At 38.6% G+C, this 15325-nt stretch overlaps 1 protein-coding gene across 1 annotated transcript; it reads left to right on the top strand.

The window, feature by feature from the left end:
- The first annotated feature begins 196 nt into the window (after positions 1 to 196).
- Positions 197 to 15238, top strand: xkr7a (XK related 7a). The gene is made up of 3 exons (XM_077218132.1): positions 197 to 733; positions 9168 to 9367; positions 12623 to 15238. The coding sequence occupies exons 1-3, from the start codon at positions 216 to 218 to the stop codon at positions 13585 to 13587; spliced, it is 1683 nt and encodes a 560-aa protein (XP_077074247.1). The 5' UTR covers positions 197 to 215; the 3' UTR covers positions 13588 to 15238.
- The last annotated feature ends 87 nt before the right edge of the window (positions 15239 to 15325 follow it).

Genomic DNA, 15325 nt, shown 5'->3' on the forward strand with positions numbered 1-15325 from the left:
GTGCACACCTACTGTCATGTCATGTTACTGGCATCGACTGCCGTGTTAAATTAATTTCATGTGGAAAAACAGGAGCTAGATGTTCGAGCAGGAATGACAAGAAGCGTTTTCGTCCCAGTCCCAGCCCTCTTTTCTCCCTCCCACACAGACACACGACCCCCTCCCATCCACACGCCCGTCTCTCCTTTTCATCTACTCTCTTTTCTACAACAAACATGGCCGCGAAATCAGACGGTACAGCCGTTTCTTTGCAGAATGACATTCCGCCGACGTGCCTCCCCGGGCTGGAGAAGCGCTCGCCACAGTGGCGTCCCGTCGGGAAGGAGTATTCGCTCCTGGACTGCTGCTGGACCCTCTGCGCCCTGTTGGTCTTTTTCTCGGACGGGGCTTCAGACCTGTGGCTGGCTGCCGAATACTATCTCAGACGGGACTACTGGTGGTTCGCTCTGACACTCGTTTTTATCATCATTCCGTCTGTGGTGGTGCAGGTGCTCAGCTTCCGATGGTTCGCCTACGATTACTCGGACGCCAACGGGAGCGGCACGGCTGCGGCTGCATTGGTAGCCGCGTCCAATGCGGAGAGCCACTTCAGCACCAAGGACAGCGATCAGCGGGGCGCTGGCCACTCCGCTGCGGTCAACGGAACCCGGAGCAACGCTCAGAGCTGCTGTAGAGCCTGCGTGTGGCTCTTCCAAAGCGTCGTGCACGTTCTTCAGCTGGCACAGGTCTGGAGGTACGTGAGTGTAAAGATCTCAAAATAATCAAATAGCAGATTCCTTTAACGTGTCACATCAGCAGTTCATTCAGCATCATATTGTTCTGTCATCCTGTGCATTCCCCTGACTTGCCCTCTTTACAACAAATCCACACCCACATAGAGGCATTCAGAGCTGAAGCTCCTAAGATGGCAATGCCTATTTAAAGAAAATATTAGGGACAACTTTTATGCAGTCAATATTTATTGATTTCATCTTTGAAAGCACATGCTTGGATATAAAGGGACCAAATATAAGAATCAACCTGGAAAACAAATTTCAGTGGCCACTAATTTAAATGGAATGTGGAAAAGACAAAATAACTTGTGCAACATATCACAGTAAGTATTCAACCTCAATGCTATTAGTTTGCATTGCCAATGAATGTCCTGCAGTGAGGAAAAGGGATCCTCCTTGTATTTCCTGTTGTTCCATGCCAGTTCATCATTATCTCAAAGCCATTTGGTTGTAGGCTCCTCCTCCTCTTCCTCCTCCACCTCTCATGAGCTTCTGGGTCAATAATCTCCCAGAGAGACTCCTCCACTCATCCAATCTGTCCACCAGAAATCGCCTTATGCACACACTCTAAAATCCTTTTGTCTTTTGAGCAGTGCAAAAGAGTTTTCTTTTTTCTTTTTCATATTACATATATGCCAATGCCAGTGGTTAATGATGAATGAGAAATGTTATTTTTCTTTATCACTCTTTCTGTGCTTGATGGGGTCTGCAGTGTTTATATGCAGCAGAGTTTACCTAAAAGTTACCATAAAGCTATAAAGATGATGATTTTCTATGAGCTCAAGAAACACAGACATTAGATTTCACTTCCTCACTCTTTTCGCTCAGTGCAATTGCCATGAGCAGAATGTGCAAGTGCTAAGCGTCTTGATTGCTGACAGACAGTGTGCTGCAACACACAAAGCAATTTCCATAATAATGCAGAGAATAAAATTTGCAGCCCACAATCCCGTCCAAAAGTTTAATCCACTCACATATAAATCAATAGAAACACCCACACATATTAGAAGCATGTGTAGTGAGTGAGTGCCGTGTAATTGTGGTTGTAAACACAGAGGCGGTGATGTGCCTGTCTTTCAATGCCTGTGCTGATCAGCAGTGACAGGACTGTGCTTATGCGTGACTGGCCACTGCTGCCGGCCGACCTGCAGGGTTGTTGATGTTTGCTGCCATTGATATCACAAAGCTGCCAGTCATTTCCATCAAGCTTCATTTATGCTTCTGTCACAACACATGTGCTCTCCTTCTCATGCCGTCTGTGTCATCCTCTGTCTGTCACTCATTCTTTTCCTCCTGACCTTTTTTTTTAGAGGAATTCCTTTTTTTTCCTGATGGCATATTTACCATAATAAACAGTTTTCAGAAAGAGAATGTGGATATTTGTATTCCAAAACAAGCCAGTGAGCCAGCCAGCAAATAATTTTCATCTCATTTGAAAACGAACCATTATCCCATTTTAATCACTAATTAGCCTCGAGAATTTTAGCCTAAGCCTTTCTGAGCTGCATTCTCATTAATGTATGATTAATTCAAAATATTTTCAGAAAGAAAAACATCATTGGCACTGCAAGCTGATGTCTAATGAAATATCTTCAGCTCTTTTTTGTTGCTTTCTATCAGTATTGCTAAGAATAGCACCTTTTAAGAAGTACATTTAGCCTTTTCCACGTTACCTCTGTTTGACCTGCAATAAACCCACATGGATTTCTTTCTGTTCTTCACCTTTCACCAATACTCTCTGACTGAGTCTTTGCTTAAAAGCTTCCGAGCAGAGCTTTCCAGGCTCTGTCTTTGTTTGATTGGAATTAGCAGTAATGCCATTAAAGCTGCCACCGGCACTGAGCTTGTCACATCTCTGCATTACAGGGATTATAGCTGTAGTGTTTACATGTTGTTACCTGCAGCAGACAGCCAGAGAGGGAGAGAGTGGTGCACTGTTGCAAAGAAAGAACAGGCGAGGAGTGATAGGTGGAGAGTAGATGTAAAAATAGAGGTGCATCTTTGAGAGAATGATTGAGAGGGAGAGAATATGAGAAAACTTGTCTTTTTGATATGGAAATTAGCCATTATAAAGCAATTTCTCCTCATTCTCCTCATACATCAAAAATAAAATAATGATAAGACTAAATGATGTGCAATAAAATATTAATTTTCTCTGTCTCTCACATTTTTAAAGCGTTGTGTAAAAAAGTGTGCCCTATTTGATGGTCCCCTCTGAGTACTCTGACCTGGTTCACTGAACATGATTCCATGTTCCCTGCAGCATTAGATGAGCAGGATCAATCAGGATCATTCGCCACCATTGGAGAAGAAAAGACACCTTCACACAGGCTGTGTTGAGAGAAATGACTTTTCAGAAGTGTCTGTTGAACCTAAAAATGAATGAGTTTCATATAATCAATTCAATAAATATCTCGACCGTTTTTATTAAAACATAAAACATGAACATTTATTTTAAATAATGCAATATTAAATATTTAAGAAAATATCTAAATTGTATTAGCATAATTGGTGAAAATAGATGAATTTCCGTTCAGTTAAGCACTTATACACCGGTAGCTCCTGAATCTTTCTGAATGATTCATTAAAAGAACCGGCTCATAAGAGTAATTTGTTTGTGAATCAGACTATACTGCACTAAAACGAATCGGCTCTTAATAGTCATCTATTCATTAATGGGACTACATACACTGTACTGTATGTTATTGGCTCACTAATAAAAAAGGAACACAATGACTTCTCTGTTTGCAATTTGTTATTAGGCGAAGCTCTGTCAAGGTTATGGTGAGGGATGAGGTGAGGAATCAAAGATGCAGAGAAATGTGCTTTTATTTGTTATAAAAAATAAAACAAAAACAAACAAAAACTACGCTGTGGGGGAAACAGGACCGGTCAACTTGACTTGGCAGGACAACACTTGGTAGCAGAACAAGACATGCCTTCAGGGATCAGGACACAAGGAATGTACGACAACGAACTGGCACAGGACTGCAAACACGAAGAGAATAAAGGTTTACACGACACTACGCACCTACAGACCCCTAAAAGCCAGTTTCAACTAAAAACTGAAAATTTTTATGTGGTTTGGCTGTTCATTTACACGGCAACGGCGTTTTGAAGGCCTAAAAACGAGATTCAAGTGCAAGTTTTTGAAAATGATTCCATTATTGTTTTGTTTTGTGAAAACGGTGTCTTCATGCACATGCGTATTACGTGTACAGTCTTTAGGAGCCTAGTGTTTCTTTATAAAGTAACTTCACCGACTACTGGCCTGAAAACATATTACAGCGTTTTTAGTTGTTTTCACAGATATGACATGAAAGTGAAGTGAAGTGACGTGGTAACCCATACTTGGAATTTGTCCTCGGTATTTAACCTATATCCAAGTTAGTGCACACACTAGGAGCAGTGAGTACTGAACACACACACACACACACACACACGGAGCAGTGAGCAGCCATTCACTTTGGCGCCCGGGGAGCGCTTGGGTTGGTTAGGTGCCATACTCAAGGTCACCTCCATTGTTTCCTGCCAGTACGTTCCTGCCGAACTTCAGGTTACAAGTCCGACTCTCAAACCATTAGGCCACAAATGCCCCAATTGTTCACACTATTTAATAGTTACTGTTAAATTTCTTTATTACTAACACGAGTCAACATCCTGTTTGGACAGGATCCTTTCTGGCAGGTTGGTGGTTGATTATTATTGTTGCGCACACTGAATGAATCACTCCATCAGTGGTAGATTTTTTTTCTTCAGATGCCAAGGTCTGCTTAAAATTCTTGTTCTCTTTCAAAAGATCTAAAAATACATGAGACATTTTCAGCTGGGACTCAAACAGAAGTAAATTTTAAATGAGGCAGCAAGAAGGAAGGTGAAAACACAAATTTTTTAAACAGTCTCATCTGTGACAATTAGAAAATTTGCACGCCCTGAATGATTAATTCAACCCCTGGATATCAAAGTAAAACCCCGCCAAGGAGGACTTGAAGAGGACACATTCAAGAGCAGAGATATAGCCAGGGGATGTCTGTTGCTGTTGCCCAAACAGCTTAATGCCTATTTGAGACATATTCCTAAGAGAGGGTGCACTGGGATTAACTGTGACGAGAAAAGGAACCTACTAAAAGGTGGTTCCTTTTGGTTACATTTGATAAACTGAAGGAAGCTGTAGGCAGTGTGTGTTTTAGTGTGATTTAGGTTTGTGCTTGTTTGAAGGTATGTCTGATATGAAAGGTTGAGCAAAGCATGAGCAATGTAATGAAAGTAGGCTACTGATGGGATTCTGTCTATAATGTACACTGTAAAAAATGATCGTGATTTTAACGATAAAAGACTGTAAAAATGCTACAGTGCAAAACTGTTAATTGGTTAACAGAAAGTTTCCTTACTATATACGGTAAATAACTGTGATAGATCTAACGGTACATTTAATGTAATTTTACTGTAAAATACCGTTAAATTTACAGTTTTTGAAAGTTTTGAAATTTACTGTGAAAAAACGTAAATTGACATTCCCACAATTCCCTGCGTGACACTTCACATTTTATGTATTTTTATTGAAATAACTATGTTTCTTCTTAGTTTTCTTAGTTCTTTTCTAATCAGTTATGTACATTAGGGTTTTATGTCACATTTAATGTTGTTCAATTAATGTTTATTGCATTTTTATAATTTCATGTGTGTTACCGTGATGGTGTTTAATGTTTGTGCGAATGACACTGTGCAGCTTTATAATAGTATTAACTTTCATGTGGAAGATTGCTTGTGATAAGCTTTGATTTATCACGTGACTCTCATCAATGCTGTGGTGATTGTTGGTTGTCGGTGTATTATAATGGTATAAAACAGATATTAATACTTCAATGGGTTGGTAAATTAACATTAAATCAGATTATGAAATACGGTTTATTACTGTAAATTTTACGTTAAGTCTGTAAAACCAATAACGTTGATACTGTATTTTTGACGGTAAAGTTCTGGTAACCACAGCTGCCGGTTTTATTCCGTAAAAACAACGGGATTTTTTTTACAGTGTAGAGACAAAATATCAAGCTTTAATTAATGCATCACGTTTATTCCTTTTTGTCTGAATGCTTTTTTTGTACTCAACTTAAAAACATTCTCTGGAGATGACAGAGCCTTCAATCATTGATCAGCATGGTCTTCACTTTATTTTCTGTCATATTTTTTGCATATGCTAAATATTATTTGCATATACATTAATTGATTACATTAAATGATTCAGTCATTGAATATGTTTGTAAAGTAGGCTAATATTTAAACTACAGGGAAAGGCATATTAAACATTAGTTTAAGGAGTGATGCAGGTGTGGTCTTTTGCTTTCACTCTGGCTAGTTGGTCTAGAGTGACCAGACGTACCGCATTTCAGCTCTATTTTTAGTATCTCGACTTAGTGAAAAAATCATGTTTTGTCCCGTATTTCTTTCCTAAATTGTCTTTGCTAGGTGATCATAAAGCGAGTCTTCTGTCACGCGAGAATAGCCAAATCAAAGGTGCCAATCTCGTCATAGTAAATTACCATCCAATCACAAATCGCTATCGATTAACTTGCAGTTAGTGAAGGCGGGATATGAGAGAGAGCGGAGATCAAGTAATACGCGAAGATGTCAAAAAAGCTACATTCAACAAGGATCTTCAAAAAGAGTTTATCAAGTTGTTATGAGTAGTAAGTTGTGAAAAAAATAACTCAATGTATTGTGCTGAATGACACACACTAGAAGCTCTCTCAGACAGTGCGCAATCCCGAATCCAGTTCCCGTCAGTATAGTCAAATATAGACACAGTTGTCAAAATGAGTATCTCGCATAAATACAGTCGGTTGGCTTAAGTGAACATAAACAGCCCGGTGAAAAACGGATGTATATTTAGAACCAAGTATTTGGTCTTAAAGTGATAGCAGCCTAAAATACCTGTCTTTCATTAATGTTAATCAAACAACAAAAGATGTTAAATAAATAAATACATGTTTAATAAACATACTGTACCTGAAAAACGTAGTTTATTTATAATCAAAATTTTACAAGGGCCTGGAGGGGCAAAGAAAAGATAACAAAAAATCACAGCAAATAAAGACAGAAATGTACTGTATATGACAACAGGAAATAGGCTTGAAAGCACGTCCATCTTCCTAATTCTGTTGGATGATGACATGATCCAGTGTCTCATAACCACCTCAGCAGGGCTTTACTATTCATAAAAATAATGAAAGTCTGATTCTAGCCAGTTGGAAATCTGATATAGAACATTCAACATTGATTTTCTTTCTTTCTTTCTTTCTTTCTTTCTTTCTTTCTTTCTTTCTTTCTTTCTTTCTTTCTTTGTGTTGCCATTCTCAAGGGTTCAATTTAGCAGGAGGGGAGGGGGAGGGGTAAATCCAGTATTTAACTTACTGGAAGCCCTGGCATTTAATAGCTGAAGGCTGATTGCCTAGCTGTGCCATCTGAGTAACCGAGTAGGTAAGCTGGCTGTTTTGAATATTGTTGAATTCAAAAGTAGTTTAATGGCAAGTGGACAGCAACATAATCAGGGTGGCTTTTCTAATAGAAAGTCCTTTTCAGAGGAAGACATGCCGAGTCTTTATGCGAAACATAGACCTAACAGATGATTGTCTCAAATTGGGTTATGTTAAGTTAAGTAATGGGCCAAGCTTGTCAGCTGCAATGTTTGACAGTCGTCACCATGGATACTGATGCATTGCTTGCCAATGGTGGCTGTCTGTGTGATGTTTTCTCAGCCACAGAGCTGCCTGTTTGTAAACCTTTTCTCAATTTTCTTGAAAAAAATAAAATAGTTGCATAGTTAAGGTTCAAGGTTTGATTTTGTCTGATTGCATCCGGTGTGCCGAATTTTCAGGGAATCAAAGGGCTGAATTTTACAAGCGAAGAGAGCTTTTCTGTGTCATTGAAAACACACCCTTTATTTAGAAAAAGAAAGACTGTGTTTCTTGTCAAATTTGAGACTCACTCGCTGACAGCCATTCTCCCAGGCTCTCTATTGCTTGATTTTATTTTTAAAGGCTTTTTTTTCTTCGCACAGCAAGTTGTGTGAAGGATGTGGAGCAATTTTATAGACCTCATCAAGTCAGGGTGATTCATTCTGCCAATCTCCTGACATCCTGCGAACACTGCTATTACTCTCGCTACCCTTGAGACAGACTGAAATACCATGGCACTTCCTGTCAAAAGAAACAAATTAAGTCCAGTGAAAGGCAGATTTTTCAAGGGGCTCACATAAATATGTTTTGAACGTACAGCTGCAGTTTTTGCTTCATATCTCCCAAAAGGCGCTCTCTTTCGTAGTGGAATGCTTCCTCTGGCACTTATATTCATCTCACAGGATAAACACTGGAGTTCTGGGGTCATTAATCAGGAAATTTGAAGGTACGAATGTAAGAGACAGTGATCCCTCCCGTGAAAACATGCTCTCTGACATCTGTGTAATCTGAAGAGCGACCTTGGTGTGTCTCACAACAGCCTGTAGACTGTGGTGCTGAGGACAGAAAATGACATGCTGGAGCACTCTATAGTGCACTGGCAGTCTGCCCAGACAAGTGTACTGCCTTTATCAGCTGGTTGCAGTCACATTATAGGCAGACTCCAGTTCTTTTCAAAGTCTGCAGACTGGCATCGAGGTAACAATGGAATTACCAATTTCCAAATGGTTATATAATACAAGATGCATTAAAGTGCCCATTTATACTCATTTACAAGTCCATAATTTTATTTTCTTCTAGAATTGATTTACATGATTTAAAGTAAAAAATAAATAAAATAAAAAACGTACATACTGTACATCGCTGCAGCACTTTTGGCCTAAAAACTTTTTTCCTTAAGTCGGCATGAAATGGAAGTTGCGATAGATTTTTCTTTCCTATTGTGGCGTAAATGTCTTCTTGAACAAGAAAAAAATATATAAAGGGATTTTGACAATTGGGAATTGATTGTATGGTTAAATTATTGTGGTTTGCTATTGCTATTGCTGTGATCTCATGTGAGTGACAAGTTGTCCTGCCCTCTTGCTGAAAAACACATGGCCCTGTCCCAGATGGAGCCCTAAACCCTCCTGACCTTCCTCCGAGTCTACACTTTTGTGACTTAAACTCTTTCCAGCACCCTTCTGAAACCTTTAGTCTTGTGGACTTACAATGGCTGTAAGTCAAGTATATTTATATGATCGGACTTTTGGCATGGCCTTTGTGCTTTGTAACTTTGCAGATCGTTTACATGCACAAACAGCTATATTACGCAGGTAAAATAAAATAAAATGAAACATAAAAGGGGCCATTTAAAATAATTATTTTTTTCTGATACAAATTTTGGTGATCTATTCAGAAATGATCTAGAGGTCTTATCCTATGTTTTTTACCCCAGGTATGTCCATGCCTTATATCTGGGTGTGCAAAGCCGCTGGCGTGGGGACAACGAGCACAAACACTTCTACTGGCGTACGATGTTCGAGAACGCTGACATCAGCATGCTGAGGTTGCTGGAAACCTTCCTGAAGAGCGCACCTCAGCTCGTTCTGCAACTCAGCATTATGGTCCAGACCGGTCAGGTCCTCCCTTTGCAAGGTAAGTTGATGACAGCTATGATTAAAACCGCTTCATTCCAAGTATGCTAGAAATAGTTTAGCTTGCGCTATTTGTCTGGGTCATATTCATTATATTCATATTTCATCAGTAGTCTCGAGTAGCCAGACATTTGACTATGACAGAAAGTCTGCCCCAAATTGCAAATTATGAACTGCCCATAGGTGCTGTTTATTGGCAAGGCTATCTAATATAAATTATACCACAATGATAGACCATCGTTGAAGCAAAAATCATTCAAATAATGGCATGGCAGTATATTGAGATTCATAATTTATACTAGCTCAATATTTAGAAGTACTGATTTTAACTTTTTTCAGACATACTGTATACCGAATTAAGAAGAAAAAAATTGACAAAAGAATATATATAGCCTATATTACAATTTAAAATAACTGTTTTCTATTTGAATATATTGATAAATATAATTTATTCGTGTGATGGTAAAGCTGAATTTTCAGCATCATTACTTCAGTCTTCAGTGTCACATGATCCTTTAGAAATCATTCTAATATGCTGATTTGGTGCTCAAGAAACATTTCTGATTATTATCAATTGTTGAAAACAGTTGAGCTGCTTAATATATTTGTGAAAACTGTGATGCATTTTTTTTAATTCTAGATAATTAGTTGATAAATAGAAATTTCAAAAGAACAGCATTTATTTGAAATAGATTTTTGTAACACTTGTGACTATCAAAGTATACACATTCTGTTTTGAAATATCTTTCTTTGAAAGAATCTTTGATTTCACAAACTTTTAAATCCATATATTAGCTTTTCTTCAAAAGCCTTAACTCCACTTCTCCAGGAATATTGATGAAAAAAACAATGTGCCTTTACTCTCAGAAATAAAGCCAGCCAATCAGATTCGAAATGGCGATTTTTGAGTGTGGTATTACATGAGACGTCAGTAAACATGCTGTGGGTGGTCTGTGGGCGTTCTGTCTGAAGCACAGACTATAACATCTGTCATATTGCTATCCACCAGCTCACCGAGTATAGTTTGATTCAGTGCCTTCTTGCAGTGTGATTTCTGCGTTGCATCTAATTTAAATGTGACAGATTTTTGTTTTAGAAATTCATTTGGCCATCATTAAGAATCAAATTGCAATTTCGAAGCATGCGTTTGTATAGCATCTCATTTTCAATGCTACTGCAAATTAGCTGGCAAATTACTGAGGATTTGATAAGTGTGACTGAATATGGAAGACAATGGGTTATACATATTACAGGTCATTGTGCATGAGACTGACCATTTTATCAGATGAATCTTCAAGTGGTTTCATTAATGATTAAACTATCCAGTAGCAGTTAAGACACAATTTTTTTCATTGTCCCCTGGAAGAGCACACTCCAAATTTGCAATGAATAATATTAAAGAGATATATAATTTAACATGAAAATGACAGTAATCAAATGATTATTTAGAATATTACATCATTAGATGTTCACAACAGCATCATAATACAGTAATGGTGACATATTAAAATCATCTAATTGTAGTTTCATTGCTCCAGTCTATCTTTGGCTCTGTAAGGAGGGAACAGGACATGCGACAGCTATAAACCCACCTGACAGGTGCCTTTGATTACAGAGCTGCGAGAGCTCGCTGTTGTATTGGTTCAGCTCCATAGGAACAATTGTAGCCACTGTCAGATATTCCCAGAGGAATTTTATCCAAATGTCAAAGCACAAACTGTGACTTTTAAAGAAAGCCCAAAGCTAGTTAACTACACAATGTAATTTTTGTTTAAAAGCTACCATTTGACGTGATCATCTTTCTTTCTATGCCTTTGTGAATAAAAGTTAGAGAGGTGCGGAAATTAAAATGTGGCAGCCCTGCTCATATTACATTTATTCAGGCTGCTGAAGGCATCTTTTTCCAGAAGGATAAAAATGACCCATGAGGAGAGCCAATTTGTGAGCATATCCAGTTCTCAGGAGATGACCAGGGCACTCTTCCACCTTACAGTCAGCGGTGTAGAGAATACAGGCATCAGTGCAAGAGCGTTTCATCTTGGTCTGTCCTGACCTGCACTTTTACAGACTGATAGTATGATTTAGGTGCTTTGCTGGGTCTGTCATAATCACTCATAATCATATTTGGTGCAATGCGAGACGGCTGGAGAACTAGGTAATGATTATGTTTTTGCTGATTAGGAGAGATTTTCTGTTTTGACTGCGCCTGACTAAACGGGTGAGCTGATGAATGGCCAGACAGGAACCTGATTAAATATTCATGAGAGGTTCTAGAGAGCGTACAGCACTCAACAGAATTTTGAGAATAATGGTGGGGGTGTACTGTCATTCCTTATATACAGACTCATTTTATACTTTGGTGTAGGTTTTGATTTGAAATTAATTTGAAGTATTTTCCTCCTCAAGTATCGGCTTTGTCACTGATGCATCTTCCAAAATTCCTTAGGATAAATAAAAAGAGAAATGATGTGACAATTTTTGACATAAATAAGTGTATAAAGCAATACAATTAATCAACAAAAAAAACAGCCCATGTTTCAACAGTAGAAAATCAAGCCAAAAGCTGTTTTTAATAGGTCAGATATCTAACATTATTATACTGTAATTGTGGGCTAAAGAAAGATACACAATAAAATTAATAGAAAATAAATATTGTCCATATAATATTTTAATTAATTTTGGCTTTAGTACAGTGAAAATATCAAATCTGTTTAATTCATTTCTTTTTAACAAAAAATATTGAATATGCTTGAATATAGTAAGTAGCTTCTTAATAGGATAGTTCAACCCAAAATGAAAATTTTGTCCTCAAGTTGTTTCAAACCTTTATGAGTTTCTTTCTTCATTTGAACTAAAAAGAAGATATTTTGAATAATGTTGATAACCAGACAGTTGACAGTAGCCGTTGACTTCCATAGTATTTTTTTTCTTTTTCTCGTATTATGTAAGGCAATGGCTACTCTTAACTGTTTGGTTACCAACATTCTTCAAAATATATTCTTTTTAGTTCAACAAAAGAAAGAAATTCATACAGGTTTGGTACAACATAAGGGTGAGTAAATGATGACAGAATTTTCATTTTTAAGGTGAACTATCCTTTTAAGGCATCCTTCCTAATACACTGCAAACACCATCTAACTATCCAACAATCCAATTCTTACTATTTTCTAGCAGTGTAATTTATTTTAATTAATGTACCTCATTAATTGACTCATTTCTTTCCATTTTCTCTCTTGTTGTGCTTCATTTGATCCAGGTCTGTCTGCGTCAGCCTCTCTGGTGTCTCTGGGCTGGATGATGGCGTCTTATCAGAAGACATTACGGGACTCTCGTGACGACAAGCTTCCCATGTCATATAAATCAGTGGTGGCGCACATGCTGTGGCACATGTTCACAGTGGGAGCCCGCGCCATGGCCTTCGCCCTCTTCGTTTCCATCTTCCAGCTCTACTTCGGTATTTTCATCGTGGCCCACTGGTGCGCCATGACCTTCTGGATCATCCAAGGTGAGACGGACTTCTGCATGTCCAAGTGGGAGGAAATCATCTACAACATGATGGTGGGCATCGTGTACATATTCTGCTGGTTCAGTGTCCGTGAAGGCCCAACTCGGTGCCGACTTATGCTCTACAGCCTCATAGTGCTGGGTGAAAACGTGGCCCTCACTGCCGTGTGGTACATGTACCGCAGCCCGCGCACTTCGGACTTTTACGCTGTGGTGGTGGTGTGTGTAGTGGCCTGTAGCTACGCTCTGGGCACATTTTTTATGTTTGTCTACTACTGCTTGTTGCACCCTGACGGCCCTGTGTCTGGAGCCTATTTTGGATGTTGTGGCGTCCAGGTGGGGGCCGTTTCAGATCCTTGTATCTTGTCGCCCTCCTCCGTTCCTCCTCTGGACGCGGTGAGCAGCCCGCCGAGGACTCTGCAAAGGACTAAAGGAGGAGAGTCAGTACAGAGAGAAGACATTGGCGATGTGTTTAAGATGCGGACCCTTAAGGCCTCACGAACCGCCGCGCCTCGCCTCACCCCAAGGACAGAGGGGCCGGTAGTTCGTATCGACCTTCCCAGAAAGCAGTACCCAGCCTGGGATGCCCACTTCATTGACCGCAGGCTACGAAAAACCATTTTGGTTCTGGAAAGTGCTGCTCCGGTCACACCGAGGATCCAGTACCGATGTCTAGGCACACCCAAGGAAGTGATGGAATATGAGACGACAGTCTGAAACATTCTTACCTTCTAAAAAGATGTAATGTATTAGTGTGCGTGCAAAAAAACTCAGTTCTCTCCAGCTTTATTTGGTGGATTTCGTCGTCTGTAGAGGAACATTATGCACTAGCTTCTAGAAAAGAGCCACCCTGTGGTGACATTAGACATTACCACAGGTTATTGGGCTAGGAGGATAGGCGGGGGTCTGTTTCGAGCAAATTTATGAAAAAGCAGTGAGGGCACGGTAAATGTATCATGAATAAAAAACATATGATCAGTGTGGAATATAACAGCAATGGTGCTTAAACACAGTTTTAAGCCATTCTGGTGTTTTTAAATCTTTCGTGGCAGCTGCTGTAAACCACAATTACTGAATCCACTTGGTCACAGTTTGTTAGCTATTGAGGTTGTAATAGGTATAAGTACAACTAGTGAGTTTTCTCATTAAAGGCCTTAATCGACTTTCTTATCGACTTTCGTTTGGCTATTCAGCATCTAAAAGGTGCATTTAACCCTTCTTCAGCAGCTAATGTTTAAAACATTAGTGGATTTATGAAAACATTTTCAGTCTTTAAAGAAAGATGAAAGGGTTGAGTTTCTGATAACATCATGAGGATTTTTATTAAGCACAGAATTGTTGCCTTCAAGAACAGGGATCATACTTTGCTTGCAACAAAGATGTTTTTTTCAAAATTATCAAGGTCTCTTTTCAGTGGACATTTCTGCTTAATTTTCAAGTGAAAAATTGTATACACTGATTTTTTTTAATGTTCTCAAAGGACATATCTGTCATGATGGAAATAATTGGTCTGATCCAGAAAAATGGCTGTGTGCAGCTTTAAAAAGGATTGAATGAATGTTCATCTTAAGGACAAAGAACCCTGATCAAGCTGGTTTATATGCCTGTAATATGAACGTATGGTAATACCGCAGTATTTCAAGCTACATCTAAGCTAACAAAGATTTCAAATTTTAAAGTACCTATCATATAGCATATGTTTCAAAATTGTTCTTTTTACGGATAAATGAAAAGTTATCAGCGTTATGATTATGCCATGTCATTTACATCATTTGGTGCAATAATACTCATAAATGTTTGAATAGTGAATTTGAAAATGTTGTATGCCTATGAACAAATCCATGCAGTACTATCCATCTCTTTATCTAATTTTATTTAACATTTAAATTCCATTAATAACTTTTCTGTGGTTGTTTCTTACATTTGGTCATCAATACATAGATCAGTGAATCTGTACAAAACATATTTTTTTGCATTGATTGACCATTGGGCTTTTGAATAGAGAGAAGGTGAATAATCCATGTGTTTGTGCTGTTTACACTGATATCATGTTATTGCTACAGTAAGTCCATTGTAACTATTTCACATCTTGGCATAACCATTACGTACAGTATGTCCATTTGTGTTACCATTTTGGTGCTAGCTGGAACACCTCAGTACAGCCTCTGTATGCTGTCCTTTATCAATGTGGATCATACTCGTTCACTCTGGTTAATGCTGGATTTTACCGTAGACACGCTGAAAGACGTCAAGCCTTACACTGCACCTGAAAGACTGTAGCTGTCGACTGTAAAAAAGGATGTCAATTTTCAGCCATGTGTTTTATTTGGACAATAAAGGAAGCAAAATTGTGTGTTTACTGACCTGACCAAAGCATCAACTGAAAGAGTGTCTTTGTTTTGCTTGCCATTTTAAGATAAAGGGTTAGATCACCCAAAAATGAAAATTCTGTCAG

The sequence above is a fragment of the Siphateles boraxobius genome, unplaced genomic scaffold (genome assembly GCF_051911475.1).
Source record: "Siphateles boraxobius isolate OS27281-9 unplaced genomic scaffold, OSU_SipBor_1 77, whole genome shotgun sequence".
NCBI lineage: Eukaryota > Metazoa > Chordata > Actinopteri > Cypriniformes > Leuciscidae > Siphateles > Siphateles boraxobius.

What these genes read in the sequence shown, in the direction of transcription:
- xkr7a (XM_077218132.1), top strand. Translation starts at nt 216, where the DNA reads ATGGCCGCGAAATCAGACGGTACAGCCGTTTCTTTGCAGAATGACATT. An exon ending in CAGCTGGCACAGGTCTGGAG is followed by an intron (nt 734 to 9,167) that starts GTACGTGAGTGT and finishes TTTTTACCCCAG; the next exon opens with GTATGTCCATGCCTTATATC. An exon ending in TCAGGTCCTCCCTTTGCAAG is followed by an intron (nt 9,368 to 12,622) that starts GTAAGTTGATGA and finishes CATTTGATCCAG; the next exon opens with GTCTGTCTGCGTCAGCCTCT.